Source organism: Pristiophorus japonicus, chromosome 1 (genome assembly GCF_044704955.1).
Source record: "Pristiophorus japonicus isolate sPriJap1 chromosome 1, sPriJap1.hap1, whole genome shotgun sequence".
Lineage (NCBI taxonomy): Eukaryota > Metazoa > Chordata > Chondrichthyes > Pristiophoridae > Pristiophorus > Pristiophorus japonicus.
In genome coordinates, this window is record NC_091977.1 from 250205796 (window position 1) to 250227939 (window position 22144).

The following is a 22144-nucleotide window of genomic DNA, read 5'->3' on the forward strand; positions in this document are numbered from 1 at the left end:
GCTATGTGCATTTAGACCAAGTGCCTTTAAATTTGTTTTTTTTTTACCCTTTTTTCCTGCTTGTTTTTCCTCTCTCCTTCAAACCCACTTCCTTTATTTATGCTTTCTATTTCCAGCTTTGCTCCCCTCCCTACTGAATCTATTTTCAGGTTCCCATCCTCCTGTCAAGCTAGTTTAAACCGTCCCCAACAGCACTTTTTGTGTTTCATGTACAAGGGCCCCCAGATCCCTCTGTATCACGGCATTTTGCAATCTCTCCCCATTTAAATAATAATTTGCTTTTTTATTTTTCCTACCAAAGCGGATAACCTCAAAATTATCCCACATTATACTCCATGTCGAGGAGGCGGGAGCTCGGAGCAGCGCGAGTCCGGGGTCGGCGAGAGGCCTATAAAGGCCAGCGGGAGCTCGGAGCAGTCAGTCGAGGAGGCGGGAGCTCGGAGCAGCGCGAGTCCGGGGTCGGCGAGAGGCCTATAAAGGCCAGCGGGAGCTCGGAGCAGTCAGTCGAGGAGGCGGGAGCTCGGAGCAGCGCGAGTCCGGGGTCGGCGAGAGGCCTATAAAGGCCAGCGGGAGCTCGGAGCAGTCAGTCGAGGAGGCGGGAGCTCGGAGCAGCGCGAGTCCGGGGTCGGTGAGAGGTGTACCGGTGCAGCTACAGGGAGAAGGCAAAAAAACAAAGGTGACGTCACAGCCTAGGGGGTAAGTGATTGGCTGGTGATTGGTGAGTAGTTTTTCTTTTTCTTCTTATATTGGTCAGTAACTTTTAACATTGTTATTACCAGTTTAAGTGTATCTAAGGGTTAAGTCATGGCAGGAGAGCTCGGTCGGGTGTTATGCTCCTCCTGTACCATGTGGGAACTCAGAGACGCTTCCGGTGTCCCTGACGACTATGTGTGCGGGAAGTGTATCCGCCTCCAGCTCCTGACGGTCCGCGTTACGGAATTGGAGCTGAGGGTGGATTCACTCTGGAGCATCCATGATGCTGAGAATGACGTGAGTATCACGTGTAGTGAGTTGGTCTTACCGCAGGGAAAGGGTCCACAGCCAGATAGGGAATGGAAGACCAGCAGGAAGAGTAGAGCAAGGAAGGTAGTGCAGGGGTCCCCTGCGGTCATCCCCCTGCAAAACAGATACACCGCTTTGGGTACTGTTGAGGGGAATGACTCATCAGGGGAGGGCAGCAGCAGCCAAGTTCATGGCACCGTGGCTGGCTCTGCTGCACAGGAGGGCAAGAAAAAGAGTGGGAGAGCGATAGTGATAGGGGATTCAATTGTGAGGGGAATAGATAGGCGTTTCTGCGGCCGCAACCGAGACTCCAGGATGGTATGTTGCCTCCCTGGTGCAAGGGTCAAGGATGTCTCGGAGCGGGTGCAGGACATTCTGAAATGGGAGGGAGAACAGCCAGTTGTCGTGGTGCACATTGGTACCAACGACATAGGCAAAAAAAGGGATGAGGTCCTACGAAACGAATTTAAGGAGCTAGGAGCTAAATTAAAAAGTAGGACCTCAAAAGTAGTAATCTCGGGATTGCTACCAGTGCCACGTGATAGTCAGAGTAGGAATCGCAGGATAGCGCAGATGAATACGTGGCTTGAGCAGTGGTGCAGCAGGGAGGGATTCAAATTCCTGGGGCATTGGGACCGGTTCTGGGGGAGGTGGGACCAGTACAAACCGGACGGTCTGCACCTGGGCAGGACTGGAACCAATGTCCTCGGGGGAGTGTTTGCTAGTGCTGTTGGGGAGGATTTAAACTAATATGGCAGGGGGATGGGAACCAATGCAGGGAGACAGAGGGAAACAAAAAGGAGCCAAAAGCAAAAGACAGAAAGGAGATGAGGAAAAGTGTAGGGCAGAGAAATCCAAGGCAAAGAACAAAAAGGGCCACTGTACAGCAAAATTCTAAAAGGACAAAGGGTGTTAATAAAACAAGCCTGAAGGCTTTGTGTCTTAATGCAAGGAGTATCCGCAATAAGGTGGATGAATTAATTGTGCAAATAGATGTTAACAAATATGATGTGATTGGGATTACGGAGACGTGGCTCCAGGATGATCAGGGCTGGGAACTCAACATTCAGGGGTATTCAACATTCAGGAAGGATAGAATAAAAGGAAAAGGAGGTGGGGTAGCATTGCTGGTTAAAGAGGAGATTAATGCAATAGTTAGGAAAGACATTAGCTTGGATGATGTGGAATCTATATGGGTAGAGCTGCAGAACACCAAAGGGCAAAAAACGTTAGTAGGAGTTGTGTACAGACCTCCAAACAGTAATAGGGATGTTGGGGAGGGCATCAAACAGGAAATTAGGGGTGCATGCAATAAAGGTGTAGCAGTTATAATGGGTGACTTTAATATGCACATAGATTGGGCTAGCCAAACTGGAAGCAATACGGTGGAGGAGGATTTCCTGGAGTGCATAAGGGATGGTTTTCTAGACCAATATGTTGAGGAACCAACTAGGGGGGAGGCCATCTTAGACTGGGTGTTGTGTAATGAGAGAGGATTAATTAGCAATCTCATTGTGCGAGGCCCCTTGGGGAAGAGTGACCATAATATGGTGGAATTCTGCATTAGGATGGAGAATGAAACAGTAATTTCAGAGACCATGGTCCAGAACTTAAAGAAGGGTAACTTTGAAGGTATGAGGCGAGAATTGGCTAGGATAGATTGGCGAATGATACTTAGGGGGTTGACTGTGGATGGGCAATGGCAGACATTTAGAGACCGCATGGATGAAGTACAACAATTGTACATTCCTGTCTGGCGTAAAAATAAAAAGGGGAAGGTGGCTCAACCGTGGCTATCTAGGGAAATCAGGGATAGTATTAAAGCCAAGGAAGTGGCATACAAATTGGCCAGAAATAGCAGCGAACCTGGGGACTGGGAGAAATTTAGAACTCAGCAGAGGAGGACAAAGGGTTTGATTAGGACAGGGAAAATGGAGTACGAGAAGAAGCTTGCAGGGAACATTAAGGCGGATTGCAAAAGTTTCTATAGGTATGTAAAGAGAAAAAGGTTGGTGAAGACAAACGTAGGTCCCCTGCAGTCAGAATCAGGGGAAGTCATAACGGGGAACAAAGAAATGGCGGATCAATTGAACAAGTACTTTGGTTCGGTATTCACTAAGGAGGATACAAACAACCTTCCGGATATAAAAGGGGTCAGAGGGTCTAGTAAGGAAGAGGAACTGAGGGAAATCTTTATTAGTCGGGAAATTGTGTTGGGGAAATTGATGGGATTGAAGGCAGATAAATCCCCAGGGCCTGATGGCCTGCATCCTAGAGTACTTAAGGAGGTGGCCTTGGAAATAGCGGATGCATTGACAGTCATTTTCCAACATTCCATTGACTCTGGATCAGTTCCTATGGAGTGGAGGGTAGCCAATGTAACCCCACTTTTTAAAAAAGGATGGAGAGAGAAAACAGGGAATTATAGACCGGTCAGCCTGACCTCAGTAGTGGGTAAAATGATGGAATCAATTATTAAGGATGTCATAGCAGTGCATCTGGAAAATGGTGACATGATAGGTCCAAGTCAGCATGGATTTGAGAAAGGGAAATCATGCTTGACAAATCTTCTGGAATTTTTTGAGGATGTTTCCAGTAAAGTGGACAAAGGAGAACCAGTTGATGTGGTATATTTGGACTTTCAGAAGGCTTTCGACAAGGTCCCACACAAGAGATTAATGTGCAAAGTTAAAGCACATGGGATTGGGGGTAGTGTGCTGACGTGGATTGAGAACTGGTTGTCAGACAGGAAGCAAAGAGTAGGAGTAAACGGGTACTTTTCAGAATGGCAGGCAGTGACTAGTGGAGTGCCGCAAGGTTCTGTGCTGGGGCCCCAGCTGTTTACATTGTACATTAATGATTTAGACGAGGGGATTAAATGCAGTATCTCCAAATTTGCGGATGATACTAAGTTGGGTGGCAGTGTGAGCTGCGAGGAGGATGCTATTAGGCTGCAGAGTGACTTGGATAGGTTAGGTGAGTGGGCAAATGCATGGCAGATGAAGTATAATGTGGATAAATGTGAGGTTATCCACTTTGGTGGTAAAAACAGAGAGACAGACTATTATCTGAATGGTGACAGATTAGGAAAAGGGAAGGTGCAACGAGACCTGGGTGTCATGGTACATCAGTCATTGAAGGTTGGCATGCAGGTACAGCAGGCGGTTAAGAAAGCAAATGGCATGTTGGCCTTCATAGCGAGGGGATTTGAATACAGGGGCAGGGAGGTGTTGCTACAGTTGTACAGGGCCTTGGTGAGGCCACACCTGGAGTATTGTGTACAGTTTTGGTCTCCTAACTTGAGGAAGGACATTCTTGCTATTGAGGGAGTGCAGCGAAGGTTCACCAGACTGATTCCCGGGATGGCGGGACTGACCTATCAAGAAAGATTGGATCAATTGGGCTTGTATTCACTGGAGTTCAGAAGAATGAGAGGGGACCTCATAGAAACGTTTAAAATTCTGACGGGTTTAGACAGGTTAGATGCAGAAAGAATGTTCCCAATGTTGGGGAAGTCCAGAACCAGGGGTCACAGTCTGAGGATAAGGGGTAAGCCATTTAGGACCGAGATGAGGAGAAACTTCTTCACCCAGAGAGTGGTGAACCTGTGGAATTCTCTACCACAGAAAGTAGTTGAGGCCAATTCACTAAATATATTCAAAAGGGAGTTAGATGAAGTCCTTACTACTCGGGGGATCAAGGGTTATGGCGAGAAAGCAGGAAGGGGGTACTGAAGTTTCATGTTCAGCCATGAACTCATTGAATGGCGGTGCAGGCTAGAAGGGCTGAATGGCCTGCTCCTGCACCTATTTTCTATGTTTCTATGTTTCTATGTGCCAAATTTTTGCCCACTCACTTAGCCTATCTATATCCCTTTGTAGATTCTTTGCGTCCTCCTCACAACTTGCTTTCCATCATCAGCAAATTTGGCTACTTTACACTCGGTCCCTTCATCCAAATTATTAATATAAATTGTACATAGTTAATGCCCCAGCACTGATCCCTATGGCATTCCACTGGTTACAGTTTGCCAACCTGAAAATGACCCATTTATCCCGACTCTCTGCTTTCTGCTAGTTACCCAATCCTCTGTCCACACTAATATATTATCCGCAACCCCATGAGCTCTTATTTTGTGCAGTAACCTTTTATGTGGCGTCTTATCGAATGCTTTCTGGAAATCCAAATACACGACACCTGCTGGTTCCCCTTTATCAACCCTACTCATTTCATCCTCAAAGAACTTGAGCAAATTTGTCAAACATGATTTTCCTTTCATAAAACCATGCTGACTCTGCTGGACTGCATTATGATTTTCTAAATGTCCTGCTACTACTTTCTTAATGATGGACTCCAGCATTTTCCCAAAGACAGATGTTAGTCTAACTGGTCTATAGTTTCCTGTTCTGTCTCCCTCCTTTCTTAAATAGGGGTGTTACATTTGCAGTTTTCCAATCCGCTGGGGCCTCCCCAGAATCCAGGGAATTTTGGTAGATTACAACCAATGCATCCACTATCTTTGTAGCCACCTCTTTTAAGATCCTAGGATGCAGGCCTTCAGATCCAGGGGACTTGTCCACCTTTAGTCCCATTAGTTAACCTAGTACTTTTTCCTCAGGTGATAGTGATTGTTATAAGTTCCTCCCCCAATAGCCCCTTGATTATCAATTATTGGGTTGCTTTTACCGTGAAGATTGACACAAAATATTTGTTCAAAGTCTCCGCCATTTCTGTTTCCCATTATTAATTCCCCAGTCACATCCTCTAAGGGACCAATGTTTACTTCAGCTACTCACTTCATTTTTATATACCTGTAAAATCTCTTACTGTCTGTTTTTCTATTTCTTGCTAGTTTATTCTCATAAGCTATCTTCCCTGTCTTTGTCATTTTTTTTCATTGTCCTTTGCTAGTTTCTAAAAATTGCCCAATCCCCTGGCCTTCCATTGTTCTTTCTTTCTCATTGGAATATATCTTTGCTGAGAGTTATGAAATATCTTCTTAAATGTTTGCCACTGCTTTTCTACAGTCTTACCCTTTAATATATTTTCTCATTCCACTTTAACCAGCTCTGCCTTCATACCTTTGTAATTACCTTTATTTAAGTTACCTCTCTTTTGTTCTTGTGTCTCCAGTGTTTTCACAGCCCATGCTTGAATTTCCCTATTGCTCCTTCAGGCAATTCCTTCACATTCTATTCCCCTCCCTTCACCCTCTATTCCCTCTCCCTTCACCCTCTATTCCCTCTCCCTTCACCCTCTATTCCCCCTCCCTTCACCCTCTATTACCCCTTCCTTCACCCTCTATAGCCACTCCCTTCACCCTCTATCCCCTCTCCCTTCACCCTCTATAGCCATTCCCTTCACCCTCTATACCCTCCCTTCACCCTCTATTCCCCCTCCCTTCACCCTCTATTCCCCCTCCCTTCACCCTCTATTCCCCCTCCCTTCACCCTCTATTCCCCTCCCTTCACCCTCTATACCCTCCCTCCCTTCACCCTCTATTCCCCTCCCTTCACCCTCTATCCCCTCCCTTCCTTCACCCTCTATTCCCCTCCCTTCACCCTCTATTCCCCCTCCCTTCACCCTCTATACACTCTCTTCACCCTCTATACACTCTCTTCACCCTCTATACCCTTCCTCCCTTCACCCTCTATACCCTCCCTCCCTTCACCCTCTATTCCCTCCCTCCCTTCACCCTCTATACCCTCCCTCCCTTCACCCTCTATACCCTCCCTCCCTTCACCCTCTATTCCCTCCCTCCCTTCACCCTCTATTCCCTCCCTCCCTTCACCCTCTATACCCTCCCTCCCTTTACCCTCTATACCCCCTCCCTTCACCCTCTATCCCTCCTCCCTTTACCCTCTATACCTCCTCCCTTCACCCTCTATTTTCTCCTCCTCCCCCTCTCCTCCTCCCCCCCACCCCCTCCCTCTCCCCCCTCCCCCCAACATCTCTCCTCCGCTTTTGGCTGTGGCTTTACTCCATTATTTTTTGCAATGAATAGGAGAAGTAAATGAAGAGAACAAGGTGAAAATTTGCATTGCATGGTTCCCCGCCACAGCTGCAAGCAAGCTCTCCTCAACCTCTGTTCAGGAATGGAAAACGTGACAGGTGCTGGTGGCTAACTTAAAAGGAAGAGCAAAACCATCTACTTTCCAAACAGTCCCGCCCTTTATCAGGAGGGACTCAAACTTCCACATAAGCAAGAATCACAGTTCCATGCATTTCTGCATTTACAAAGACATGCTCCTAGCCATGACTAAACTTTGTCTCCTTCCCCTTCGCAAGTCCTCCCTACTGCTGACTGCCTGCTCCACTCCCAAACCCGAAATCGACCACAACCCATCTCCTCTGCCCAATCTGTCCCAAATGCCAACTTCACCACCCTCATTCCTTTCTGACCTTGGCTCCAGTACCCAGTTTCTCCCTCACCTGTGCAGCAACTACTGAAAAGCTCAACCCAGCTAATTCTGGTGCATGCTGGCTTCTATTGTAAAGCAAGCTATGGCATAGAAATTGAGTGCATCAGTGAAGAGGCCTTACAGACATGCGGAAGAGAGGAAAAGCAGGAAGAGTTACAGAAAGAGGGATGAAAAGTGAGGAGATAGAGAGATACAGATGCCACAGTAAGAAGCCATAGAGAGAAAAAGAAGGCCACAGAGAGACGGTCAGAAAAAGAATGAGTAGGAAAGAAGCAGAGAAAGTTACAGGAAGGAAACACAGCTTTTCAGTCCATTAGCAATTGCACGACATATCAATTTATTATAAAATAACATACTGGTACTAAACTTTACAGAGCACTACCAGCACTGACAATATTTAGCTGCTGCACGCACCAACACATAAATGAGCTGAACTCGCCCACTAATGCAAGGTTCACCTATTTTAATAATTTTTTGCAATTCCAGACTTATCTCTCATTACACAGCAGGAGTGCTAGGGCTGGCAATTATTGGGTATGAACAGTCAGTGAAGTGCTGTTGGCTACCAGGAGGATTTCCTGGGGTGTGATGGAGGAGCACAGGGACAGGGCAGGGGTAGTACGTGGGTGTGGCGGTGATGGGGGTGGTTGTCAGGGTGCCAGTGTTGTCTTTTGTATGTTTTAGTGCAGTTCGACTTATGTATTATGTAGCTGGAGTGCTCCAGTCACGCTATGGGACAGCCCCTTAAGTTTAATATTTTTCAATGACTTTAAACGCAGCTTGGGCGCAAATTCCCACTGCCCTTCATGGTGACTGTCCACATTGGGATGCACTGGCACATTGCAAGCCTCTGCACCTCATTTTCTGGGGAGCAGGCGCTTAGTTTTGGATTACCTGCCACACTCACCAGGAGCAATGCACAGAGGTTCTGCTGGTTTGTATTGAAATCGGCATTTCTCAAGCTTTTATTTACCAGATGATATTTTAGCACCGTATTCCCCTGTGTACTCTCGGCTGGTGATAAAACAAGAAGTTGAAATAATACAAAAAAACATGTCCCCCGAATATTTGAAAGCTTTATTCAATATTGGACAATTTATTAAAGCCAAAAGATACACGTGATTTGGTTAAAAAGATCCATACAGGAACGATTAGTTGCCAGTAATACATTCTTCCCCTTTGATCTGTGTTCTATGTCTTCAGTCTCATTTCTTTTGTGCTTGTAGGTTATTTTTGAATGAAAAACATACTCCGAGCCTTCCTGGCCTTTTCAATGCTTTCAAAGGTTGGCACTCCCTTTGGCATCTCAAGTAGGGGTTGCTCTGTATCAATGATGTTCTCTGCCTCATCTGCAAGATAAAATGAAACCAATAATTATCCATTTAATTGCCAGATGAATACCACAGAGAAACTGAAAATAAAAAGTGCACACCTGTAATTCAGAAAACTGATGCTGAATGTGAGGTAATCTCATAGCCCATACAAAAATGCACACAATAGCTTTTTTGATTAGTTTTGAAGGATTCTTTTCTTCGATAGAATTTAATCTGAAAATTGCTATGGCATCAAGGTCAATTCTGTAAACCTAGGGCCAGTGCAACAATGATATACTTTTATAAGGCCTGAGCCAGTTAGTGCAAAAGACTGAGAATTTCATTATGGTATCCTTATGGCTAAAACCCGAAATGTAACTGGCTGATAAGTAAACAAACCGTGGAAAACAGTTTTTACTGATGTGCAATCCCACAATTTGAATATATAACTTAAAACTGGGATAAAAACAGAAAATGCTGGAAATACTCAGCAGGTCAGGCAGCATCTGTGGAGAGAGAAACAGAGTTAACGTTTCAGGTCGATGACCTTTTGCCAGAACTGGAAAAAGTTATAGATATTAGCAAATGCAGGGGCAGGGAAAGTGGGGAGAGGAGGAAAGAACAAAAGGGAAGGGCTGTGATAGGGTGGAAGGCAGGAGAGATTAAATGACAAAAGGGATGGTTGGTGCAAGGCAAAAGGAGTTGATATTGACGAATTCTTGAAGATGAATTGACTGGAACTGATTTATCTAACGCAGTTTTTCTAGTAAGATAGCAAAAGACAACATGCAATGGGCAATAAAATGGCATCAGCGACCATTTCAAAACCAAACCTTTGCCAAAAATTAAAAATTAAGAAATGTTTTTTGCAGCAATTCTAAGATAGCTAGATAGTAAAAGGAACATTGGGCCCGAAATTGGTGGAAATACTGCCGAATACCAACCACCGACATACCGCCCAAAAGCGCAACATTCATCAAAAAATAGCTACATACCACCCAGCGGAAAATTCAGCAGCAACATACCTCCAAGCGCTATGCATATCATCCGCCCATGCAGACTGCCGACATACCGCCCAAATTCATCACTTACCACCAACATACCACCGACCCTGCAGACCATCCTGGAAAAGGTGGTTTTAAGTCAATTGTCAGTCGGCGGTATGCATCTTTACCTGTAAAAAAAAAGGTCTCTCACTCCCCAGTCTCTCCCACCCCCCAGTCCCCCCCGCCACACCCCCCCCGCGCCCCCACAGCGATCTCCTTCCACATCAGCGATGTCCCTCCACAGCAGAGATCTCCCTCCACAGTAGAGATTCCCCCTTCCCCCGACATACCTGCACAGCACTCTCAGGCTGGCAGTCTCTTTGGATTCTCATCGTTGCCTCTCGGGGGGGCGGGGGGTGGAGCTTTGCAGCAGCATGCATGTGCACACAACTTGGGACCTGAATATTCCCAAGTGAAAAGGACTCACCGCCCGCACACCGCCGGCTGTACTCCGCTCGGCATACCGCCGAGAAAAAAGTGACAAAAATCGTGCATACTCCGCCCCAGCGGTACCCGGCGGTATGAAACGATATACTGCCGGTATACCGCCGAGAAATGGGCGGATCATCGGTTTTGACCAATTTCGGCCCCTATACATAAGAACAAGATTAGGCCAGTCAGCCCCTTGAGCCTAATTCTGCCATTCAGTTAGATCATGGCTGATCTGTATCTTGATTCCAGCTACCTACCTTGGTTCTGCAACCCTTAATACCCTTACCTAACAAAAATCTATCAAACTCAGTTTTGTAATTTTCAATTGACCCCGAGCCTCAACAGCTTTTTGGAGGAGAGAGTTCCAGATTTCCGCTACTCTTTGTGTGAAGAAGTGCTTCCTGACACTACCCCTAAACGGCCAAGCTTTAATTTTAAGGTTATTCCCCCACCAGGGGAATAGTTTCTCTCTATCTACCCTGTCATGTATTCTACTGTCATTGTAACCCATGTATAAACTGACCGGAGTTGTACACCGTGAGAACATTGACCACTAGGTGGTGAACTTGTGGGAGACACTCCTAGCCTGGACTATCAGGTATAAAAGGGGAAGCTCAACCCATCTTCTCCACTTCAGTGCTGGAATAAAGGTAACTGATCACAGAGTGACCTTCTCTCAAGTATGGGCCTCGTGTGCATTTATACTGTATAGTAAGGACATATTATTGGCGATGAGAAACTGCGATTGAAACCACGCGAACATGGCCACTAGCAGCACAGACGAGAGGTACTGTGTTGGTGATGATTGGGATGATTTTATTGAGAGACGACAGCAAAGTTTCGACACTAAGGAATGGCTGGGACAGGATTTGGCCGACAAACGCAGGGCTCATCTCCTGATGGTTTGTGGATTCAGGACGTACTCCCTGATGAAGGACCTTCTAGCGCCAGAGAAGCCGGCGGACAAGACTTTTGAAGAGCTCAGTAAGTTGATCGGGGAACACTTTAAACCGGTGAGCAGCGTGCATGTGGCAAGACACCGGTTTTACACGCACCGGCAGCGAGAAGGGCAAAGCGTTCCAGACTTCGTGGCAGACCTCCGGCGACTGGCGAGCCTATGTAAGTTCCCAGATGCATGCAGAGCGGAGATGCTGCGAGACTTTTCTATTGAGGGCATCGGGCACGCTGGGGTTTTCAGGAAACTGATTGAGACCAAAGACTTGATCCTGGAAACGGCGGCTTTGATGGCCCAGACATTTATCTCAGGGGAGGAAGAGACCAGAATGGCGTTTGACAAAAATCTTGGTTTAAATGCAGCAAATGTACAGGGAGTCAACATTGTTAATGCGGCACACAGTTCTCCAGGCAGACAGGGGCAATTGGACATGCCCGAGCATGGAGTCGAACCCAAAGGGGGAATTCAACAGAGACAATGGCTAGCTGAACAGTGATTCATGCCATCGCAAGGGACAATGCAGCCAGTAATGGGGCCATTAACACGTGTCGATGGTGCGTTTAAGGACTGTTACAGAGACAGTCAGAGACGATCGACTGGTAATGGATCTTTTGTTTCCAACAACGGCTCATGTTGGAGGTGTGGAGGCAAACACACAGTCAGAGCTTGCAAGTATCAGCAATATACCTGCAGAAATTGCAAAGTCAGCGGTCACTTGGCACGTATGTGCAGGAAGCCTGCAGCCAGGTTGATGTACGAGGAGGACAGGCTCGATGTAAGCCCTACGAGGCCAAATGGACACTGGGGAAATCGCTGGAAGCTGAAGTTCAGCGAGTTCATGTGGAGCACATATACAGTTCATGCACCAGGACGCCACCAATAATAATGAAAGTGCTCCTCAATAGCATCCCAGTATGAATGGAGCTAGACACGGGGACCAGCCAGTCCCTGATGCGTATCAAACAGTTCGACAAGTTGTGGGCGTCCAAGGCCAGGAGGCTAAAATTATTGCCGATTGAGGCACAGCTACGGACATATACAAAGGATATCATTCCGGATCGAGGCAGCGCCACGGTAGTCGTGACCCACAAAGATTCGGAGAACAGATTGCCACTCTGGATTATTCCGGGGGACGGTCCCACACTGCAGGGGTGTAGTTGGCTTGCTATCATGAACTGGAAATGGGGCGATGTCAATGCAATTTTTTCTGTGGAGCGAATATCATGCTCACAGGTCCTGGACAAATTTGGCTCACTATTTCAACCCGGCATTGGCACTTTCATGGGGACCAAGGTAGTGATTCACATAAACCCGGACGCCAGGCCAGTACACCACAAGGCCAGAGCGGTGCCGTACGTGATGCGGGAAAAGATAGAAGGTGAATTGGACCGCCTGCTGATAGAAGGCATCATCTCGCCAGTCGAATTCAGTGACTGGGTGAGCCCGATTATACCGGTGCTCAAGGCGGATGGGTCGGTCAGGATATGTGGTGATTACAAGGCCACCATCAATCGGGTTTCACTCCAAGACCAGTACCCGCTACCGAGAGCGGAGGACCTCTTTGCGACGCTATCCGATGGCAAACTTTTTTCAAAATTGGACCTGGCCTCAGCTTACATGACCCAGGAGCTGGCGAGTGAGTCGAAGAAGCTGACCACCGTCACGACACACAAGGGTTGTTTGAGTACAACAGATGTCCGTTCGGGATTCGCTCGGCCGCCGCGATCTTTCAACGAAACATGGAAAGCCTCCTCAAGTCGATTCCAGGGACGGTGGTTTTTCAAGACGACATCCTCATCACGGGTTGCGATACTGAAGAACACCTCCACAACCTGGAGGAGGTGTTACACAGACTGAACCGGGTAGGTCTGCGACTGAAAAAGGCGTAATGCATCTTCCGAGCTCCAGAGGTAGAATTCCTGGGAATGAGGGTAGCAGCAGACAGGATCAGACCTACTGCGTCCAAAACAGAAGCAATCCAGAGAGCACCCATACCCCGTAACACGACGGAGCTGCGTTCGTTCCTGGGGCTCCTGAACTATTTTGGTAACTTTCTTCCCAAATTGAGCATGCTGTTACAGCCGCTACACATGCTCCTACGCAAAGGTCGCGAATGGGTCTGCGGGGACAGCCAGGAAAGGGCTTTTGACAGAGCACGCAATTTGTTATGCTCCAACAATCTGTAAACGCTATATGACCCATGTAAGAAACTTGTTTTAACGTGCGATGTGTCGTCCTAGGGGGTCAGGTGTGCGTTGCAGCATGTTAATGCCAATGGTCAGTTACAGCCAGTAGTTTATGCCTCCAGAAGTCTGTCCCAGGCAGAAAGGAGCTACGGGATGGTAGAAAAGGAAGCGCTTGCATGTGTATATGCAGTAAAAAAAAATGCACCAGTCCCTGTTTGGCAGGAAGTTTGAGCTGGAGACAGATCACAAATCCCTAACGTCCCTTTTGGCCGACAACAAGGCCATAAATGCAAATGTGTTGGCCCGTATACAGAGGTGGGCATTCACGTTAGCCGCCTATGACTATACAATTCAGCACAGACCAGGCACTGAAAACTGCGCAGATACACTCAGCAGGCTCCCACTAGCCACCACCGAGGGGGCAACTGAGCATGTTGCTGAGATGGTCATGGCTGTTGAAGTTGTCGAAAGTGAAGGCTCACCCATGACAGCCCGGCAGATCAAAGTCTAGACAAATAGAGACCCGCTACTGTCTTTAGTCAAGAAATGTGTCCTGAATGGGGACTGGGCAGCCACGTACGGGACATGCCCTGAGGAATTTAAACCATTTCACAGGCGCAAGGATGAACTCTCGATTCAGGCCGATTGCCTACTATGGGGAAACCGAGTAGTCATGCCCCAGATGGGCAGAGAGGCGTTCATCCGAGAACTCCACAATGAGCACCCGGGCATTGTCGTGATGAAGGCAATTGCCAGATCACACGTTTGGTGGCTAGGGATAGATGCAGACCTGGAACTTTGTGTTCACAGGTGCAACACATGTGCCCAGCTGGGCAATGCGCCCAGGGAAGCCCCCCTTAGTCCCTGGTCCTGGCCCGCCAAGCCATGGTCACGCATCCATGTGGACTACGCAGGTCCTTTCATGGGGAAAATGTTTTTGGTTGTAGTCGATGCCTACTCCAAATGGATCGAGTGTGACATTCTCAATTCAAGCACATCCTCTGCCACGGTAGAAAGTCTACGGGCAATGTTCGCCGCTCATGGTCTACCGGACGTCTTGGTCAGCGACAATGGCCCGTGCTTTACAAGCATTGAATTCCAGGACTTCATGGCAGGAAATGGTATCAACCATGTCAGAACAGCACCGTTCAAGTCGGCCTAAACGGCCAGGTGGAACGAGCAGTGCAGATAATCAAACAGGGGATGCTCAGAATCCAAGGGGGTTCCCTACAAAGCTGCTTATCACGCCTCCTGTTGGCCAATAGATCCCGACCACACTCGCTCACAGGTGTTCCACCCGCAGAGCTGCTAATGAAAAGGACGCTCAAAACCAGATTATCCCTTATACACCCCACCATGAAAGAAATTGTTGAGAGCAGGCGCCGGTCACAATGTGACTACCATGACAGGAATGCAAGGGCGCGATGTATTGATATAAATGACCCTGTCTTTGTCCTCAACTATGCTGCAGGGCCCAAATGGCTTGCAGGCACTATTATTGCTAATGAGGGGAATAGGATTCTGGTAGTTAAACTTACCAATGGACAAATCTGCCACAAACACGTGGATCAAACAAAAAGGAGGTTCAGCAACCCCATAGAAGAAGCAGAGGAAGAACACGATATAGAATTCACTCCACCACAGGTGAACGAACATCTGAACCAAGAGGAGGAGAGCCCAGTCACTGTGGGCAGTCCGGACAGGCCTGAGGCACCGCAAACAGCAGACACTCAGGCCAGCGCCCAACAACCGGAGCCCCAACTCAGGCGCTCTACAAGGGAGCGTAAACCACCAGAGAGACTTAACCTGTGATCCCAATAAGACTTTTGGGGGGAGGTGATGTCATGTATTCTACTGTCATTGTAATCCATGTATAAACTGACCTAAGTTGTACACCGTGAGAACACTGACCACTAGGTGGTGAACTTGTGGGAGACACTCCTAACGTGGACTTTCAGGTACAAAGGGGGAAGCTCCACCCATCTTCTCCACTTCAGTGCTGGATTAAAGGTTGCTGGTCACAGAGTGACCTTCTCTCTAGTATGGGCCTCGTGTGCCTTTATACTGCATAGTAAGGACATATTATACCCTATCAACTTTTGGTTGGAGAATATAAAAAACTTATGCGCATAGACATAAACTGGTGTTAGTAATGCAGTTTAGAATATAGCCATATTGTGTTTTTATATTATCTATATGTATATATATAAATACATGTACATACAAATGCACACATACATAATGGAGTGTGAAAGATGATCTGACTAAATTGGCAGTGCAAAAGCTGAAGTGCTATTGTTTAGGCCGAAGAGCTGTGGATAAATCTCCAGGCAGGACAACGTGGCTGCTCTCCAAGCTACAGGTTGCAAGTGGAAAAGACGAGCAACTGAGAGAACAGGGGAATGCAAAAAGAGGGAAGCGTGACATATTTATTTAAACTGCCCAATTTCCTGTGGTGATATTCCTGGACAAAACTGCCAAAATAAAAAAAAATGAAAAGAGAGTTGGCCTCAGCAGTGTCACATCATCTTTATTAATTTAGCATGCGATAATGAGAAGAATTATGTAAGTTTGCTCATAAATTCAGGCCCGGGTTTCTGCAGGCTCAGGCTCGCAATTTACCGTGTGACTGTCAGCTAAAGATCAGTTAGAATATCGACATTTTGACCTAGAAATTGGCCTCCTTAGCGCCTCCCGTTATTGCCTCCAGGGGGCGATAAAGGAGCGCTAACCAGGTACCGGTGGTGCCTGGCGATAACATTGACTCCTGTTATATTCGGCGGGAGGTGTGCGGTGACGGTACGGCGTTTCGCACCAATCTCCTTTGCCCGGAGATCGTGACGTTATCGTCGTGTGCACCACCTCAGTAACGTCAGGACCCAAACTTTGGTTCCGCCCCCTGCAGCAGCGCCAAGCGTAAACACCGGCAGCTACAGGAGGCGTCTATTGGGAGGCTGGGCACTTCGGGTACGATAATTAAAGGCGAGGTGGCTGAGGTAAGTTAAAAAAAAATGTAACTGCTCTTTTTCAGGTTTGTTGCCGCCCTTCTTTGCCCACGATCGATCAGCCCGGCACTCTACTTCAGGGCATTGGGCTGATCGGGCCTATTCGCGGCTGCCGTAGGGGAGAAGGTAAGTTTTTATTTTGCAGAGCCTGCAGCGATGGCCCTTCCCTTTTCAGGAGGGAAGGAGCCTTTCAACACGTCAGCGCTGCACGGCCCAGTGTGCAGCACTGCTCCAGTTACCGCCCCGCCTGCTGCCAACTGCACTCTAGGAAGGAAGTAGAGCGCCTGATTTAGTGCTCCACTTCCTTCCTGGAGCACTACTCTCGAATTTTTTTTTAAATAGAAAGACATTAGCGCCTGCTAATTTTTTCTACTTTTAAAAGTTGTCGCCTCGGCGCTCCCGAATTTCTCCCCCTTTATTGTTACCATTAGTTTACTTATTTCAAAGTGCAGTTGAAACATTTAAATGCTTGGTGTTATTTCCAATGTACTTACATTTTCTGCTTTCTCTGTACACCAGGCATGATGGTGTAATGGGTGACTCTAGTGTCATCTTAATTTGATTGGTCCGTGTGGACTGCTATACATTTGATTCCCTTTGTAATCTTTAAATACTGGGCTGCTAATAAATCATTTAGCATTTTACTCATTACTTAACACTCACCAGAGCCTAGCTGAGTTTACCAGGTACATTATTGAATGTAGAAAGTAGAGTCTGTATAAGACATGTTTTCAAAAATCGTACTTGAATTGGACTAAAATTATGAAACCAAGTTTAATCACAAGCCCATTATCTCTTTTTGAACACCAAGTGTAGATAACTCCCTCCCTCGACTGACCCAGTAAAATCACAGATATTCTGTTGATGTATCTTACCTTTCATTCTTGTCATTAACGTTCCATATGCCAGATCATATTGATAAGCAAAAATGAAGCTTAGCGGAACAATAGGAGCCAGAAATCCTGGTGCCTTCCTCTTCATGGCTCTACACAGAAAAAAACCCAAGGTCATATTTGAATTGCTGATATTTGAAATAAGAAACACTTATTTCTTGCAAAACAACAACAACTTGAACGTATATAGCACCTTTAACGCAGTAAAACATCCCAAGGTGCTTTACAGGAGTGTTATAAGATAAAACAAATACATTTGACACCGAGCTACATAAGTAGAAATTATGGCAGATGACCGAAAGCTTGGTCAAAGAGGTAGGTTTTACGGAGTGTCTTAAAGGAGGAAAGAGAGGTCGCGAGGCGGAGAGGTTCAGGGAGGGTGTTCCAGAGCTTAGCTCCACTTCTTTCCTGGAGTGCTATCCCTGAATGTTTTTAAAGTAGAAAGAGATTATAACATCACGCATTTAAATGTTCCAACTGCACTTTGAAATAAACATAATGGCCCTGAAATTCCGGTCGGAGACTTCCCGCGGGCAATTGCCTCCGACCGGAGAATTTTTCCGAAAGTACCTGGTGATCCCGGAGGAGCATGGGATTCCGGTGGGGAGGCCTTCTTTTCCCACGCTGCGAAGCGCGCTCCCATCCTCCAGGTTCCCACGCAGAAGATGCAATCACGTGTGACTGCTAACCAATCAGGTACTGTATTCTCAATTAATAGCAATGGGAACTCCGTATCTTCGAGTTTTCATTGCTATTAATTGAGAAAAAAAACAAACACAATAGCACCAATCAAAAAATAAAAAGCACACCTCACGTATTAAAATTAATTGAAATTAAAGTTAATAAATATCTTTAAAAAAAAAATTGAGTTTTTAAAAAGGTTTTTTAATTATGGTTTAAAATAAATTTAACATAGTGAGCAGGGTTTTTAAAAATAAAGTGTATTTTTAATTTTATTTTTCATGTTTTAAATGTGTTTTAAGATTTTTACGCCTGTAAAAGTAGGCTATACGCCTGTTTATATCAGGCGCAAGAGTTTTGAGGACATTTACTGGGCAGGATATGGGTAAATACCGCAATCTTGCCCTTGCAAATGTCCTCGCCCCCGGATGATCTGTCAAGCTGGAGCCAGGGAGGCAGGAATTTCTGGTCCAATATCGCACTCTTGCTGGCCCCAAAAACTAAACACAGACATACCTGTGGGCTCCTCTTTGACTGGACCGCCTAGTACTGTCCTAAAATGGCAAACAAAAGCCTGTGTACGTAATGCATTTTAAATAAACCTACTGCCTGACTCAGGCGGGTGCAGCGGCCGCACTGCAGTAGGCCCGGGGATGAGTGCGTTGGCGATAGTGCTGACAGGAATGGGGCGGTAAGTCAATTCTCTGCAAGTGCCCTGCTTTCACCGGGCAAGAGGCTTCAAAATCTGTCCCTCCAAGGATTACAAAGTACTACAAAGTATTTACAGCACAGAAACAGACCATGCATCCCAACAGGTCCATGCCGGTGTTTATACTCCACATGAGCCTCCTCCCACCACTCTTCGTTTCACCCCATCAACATAACCTTCTATCCGTTTCTCCCTGATGTGCTGAACTAGCTTCCCCTTAAATGCATCTATGCTATTTGCTTCAACTACGTCTTGTGGTGGCGAGTTCCGATGATAACATCACCAACTGTAATTACTGTCCTCTAAAAGACCAATCGAAACTACAGGACATAAGAAAATATTCAAAATAGCAATTAATATTAAACATTAAGGGGGAGAAATTGTCCTTCTTTACACCTCCCGTTTGCGCCCTGGGGCGATAATGGGGCGCTAACGGCTTACCGACCGGGTGTAGCGAGATTACCGACACCCGCGAACTTACATGGTGGGTTAGCGCTGGCGCTAAAAATTACCGCCTCAATCTCTTGCTCCCTGGAGATCATGATGTCATCTGGTGCGCAGTGCCTGGTTATCGCCCCAGATGTAAAATTCGCATTGTGTCCTTGGCCGGCTGCTTGGGGAGCGGCAATTAAAGCCATTGGTGGTCAGGTAGGCCAAAATTTAATAATATCCTTGTAGGGCTGTGTTTTCCTTTTTTTCCAGGCCTCGATTGATCAACCCTGCATTCTCAGAGTGCTTGGGGCTGTTTTGCGTGTATCGCAGGTGCCGTCGCGTACTATTCCCAGCCTTAGCCTCCAATGACCTCAGCATTGGCCCTTTCCTTTAAGGGAGGGAAGGAACCTGTGAATCTGGCAGCGCTGCACGGGATGTTGTGCATCGCTCTGCCGTTACCGCCCCTCTTCCTCCCTTTAGCATTCTAAGGGAAGTGGTAGTGCTTTATTTAGCACTCCACTTCCCTCCTGGAGCACTAAAGCAGAAGTTCACGTCGGATTCAATTGTGTAGCACCCACGTCGGATTCAATTGTGTAGCACCCAGCGATACTTTTGCGCTCCTGCCGAAGTTATTGCCTCAAGCGGGGCGCTAAGCAATTTCTAGCCCCAAGGCCCTACAGTTCCACATGGAGAGTTGCACTGGATTTGTGCTAGTGATTCTGGAATTGAACCTGCTGATGCTCTACAGACCTTAATCCACCAGAGTTTTATGAGTCAGCTTATTTTCATCACCATCAGCATATGTTTAGCGCAAATCCTGTGCTAGGGGTGCTTGGAAACTAGAGTGCGGTCTGTAAGATGCCTGTCTGGCTGAAAATTACAGCAGTAGCCAGGGGTAGCAGCAGCTAAGTAGGGAAGTGTCTGGCTTACTAAGTTCACTGTCAGGTAGATGTACTGGATGGCTCAGGTGTAACTTTGTCTGCTTAACATAAATAGCTGAAGGAGGGATAAGGACATTGCAAAGAAGAATGAAAAACAACCATACACAGTTTTAGTGAGAATGATCTCCAAAACCTCCTCAAGGAGATTAAGCAGAGGACAAAGGTATTGCTGGATATCTGTGTGATAAATGTGCAAAAACTGTTTCTTGTATCATGTGGATGGAGATGGCACTGATTGCCAACGCTCTCACCCTCAGAACTGCAGATCAGTTCCACAAAAAATGTAGGTGGCGAATGCCCCTTTTTTAGAGGCCCGTTAGTGCATCCGGGGGATGCTAACGGGGCAGAAGAGACTTTTCACTCATACGCGGTGACCCCTTACCGCCCCATGGGGAAATTATCCCACGGGCTGCGAGGCTGGCCGACAACTACTCTTGGGGCATTACTTAAAGGGGCAGGCATCAGCGCCTTGAGCTGCTGCCTTTTCTGGATTGTCGACTCTCGGGTCGGCTCCAGACTGCTATCGTGCAGCCCAGCACTCTGTTCTGGATGCTGGGCTGCAGACCCAATTCCACCCTGCCCTGGTGGCTTAGTGGAGGCCATCAGAGGCCTTGCAGAGTGTGCAGCAGCCCTTTTTAAGTGAAGGAGAGGGGCGTTGAAGCGCGTGAGTGCTACATAGGGCACCTGCATTGCACTTCACTCACCGTCCCAGTAGCGCCTTGGGAACACTCCCTAAAGGAAGTGGAGCGCGCGAGATCGCGCTCTACTTTATTTGAGGGTTGGTAAGCCCAATTCAGCGCCGTGGGCAGGACCACAGCTGATTACTGCCCCCAATTGGGACGCAGGGCTATTTCGCCCCCTCAATGATCTAACCAGGGAAGGGAAGGTAACACACCAACTACTTATTTCCATGTGTCCAAGCTCTATTTTCATTCACAAAAATTAAGTGTTGTAGAACTATCCTTTCACACTGCACTCTGGTGAAGGTGGGAACTAACTCAGGATTTTACATTAGTCGCCATCCCCCCTCACAGCATTTATTTGCATGCAGAACTGTAAAACCTCTTCTTCCACATTAACGGGGCGATACAATCAGAACTCTTGTCCAATATCAAATAGGAGATGTCCCTCAATTTCGAACGTTCACCCAATTCACGCTACCTTGTTTCAGGTGAAACTTGTGCACAATTTCAGTGAGAGGCAGGAGTCCAGAGGGAGTATCTGCGACATTACGGAGTTCACCCACTATGAGGAGCAAGCCATGGAGATGCAGGAGGAGGAACTCTGCTTTAGCCATGGGACATGGCGGGGTAAGTGAGTCATTGCTGGCACCAGGTTAGCATCGACACAGCTACATCATCACAGCAGCATCCCTGTGAAGCAGCACACTTCTAAAGCTTCCACAGCCTTTTCTGTCTCCTTAATCCCAAGGTTGCGCTTACCCATTCTGCTCTTGTATCCTCCTGTCCTGCAGATCCATCACAACAATAAGGACAGAAGATCAGGAAGTAGGGGTAGAAGATCAGGAGAGATGGAAATTGTTCCTCATGCACTATGAGGATGATGATGATGATGAAGAGTTAGACGATGTAAAGATTAAGTCCATCCATGAGTCCCTGAATCAAGATCTTGCCCCATGTTCCTCTGCCACAACCAACTTGATCTCATACCCTGCACCTAGTGACTACCATTGGCAGGATCATGTAGGGGTAAAGAGAGCTGATGTGTTCTGATGTTCTAGGGTGTGTAATGGATTGAACGATTAATCCTTTATCTGAAGGTGGTGGAGAAGAAATTAATGCAGTTTTTTAAAAAATCCCTCCATGGCCTCGTCCCTTCCTACCTCTAACCTCCTCCAGTTCTACAACCCTCCAAGATCTCTGCGCTCCTCTTAAGCATCCCGTAATTTCATCATTTCACCTTTGGCAGACATGCCTCCAGTTGCCTCGGCTCTAAACTCTGGAATTAAACCTCTCCTCCTTTCTACCACTCTATCCTCCTTTAAGACACTCCTCAAGATCGATCTCTTTGACCAAGCTTTTGGTCAGCTGTCCAAATGTGTTAAACAGAAGAGTAATGAGTTGTGCTCTAATGCCTTTTGCAGCAGTCACTGAGGATTCCTCTAAG

General features: G+C 47.0%; 1 protein-coding gene across 1 annotated transcript in view; it reads right to left on the reverse strand.

Annotated features, from left to right (window-relative positions):
- Positions 1 to 8487: 8487 nt before the first annotated feature.
- plgrkt (plasminogen receptor, C-terminal lysine transmembrane protein) overlaps positions 8488 to 22144 on the reverse strand; it is a 163527-nt gene continuing 149870 nt past the window's right edge. Inside the window, exons 4-5 of the mRNA XM_070888383.1 lie at positions 17237 to 17346; positions 8488 to 8773 (exon numbers count right to left, since the gene is read on the reverse strand). Coding sequence (XP_070744484.1) covers positions 8652 to 8773; positions 17237 to 17346 — 232 coding nt within the window. The 3' untranslated portion in view covers positions 8488 to 8651. The remainder of the gene's footprint in view (positions 8774 to 17236; positions 17347 to 22144) is intronic.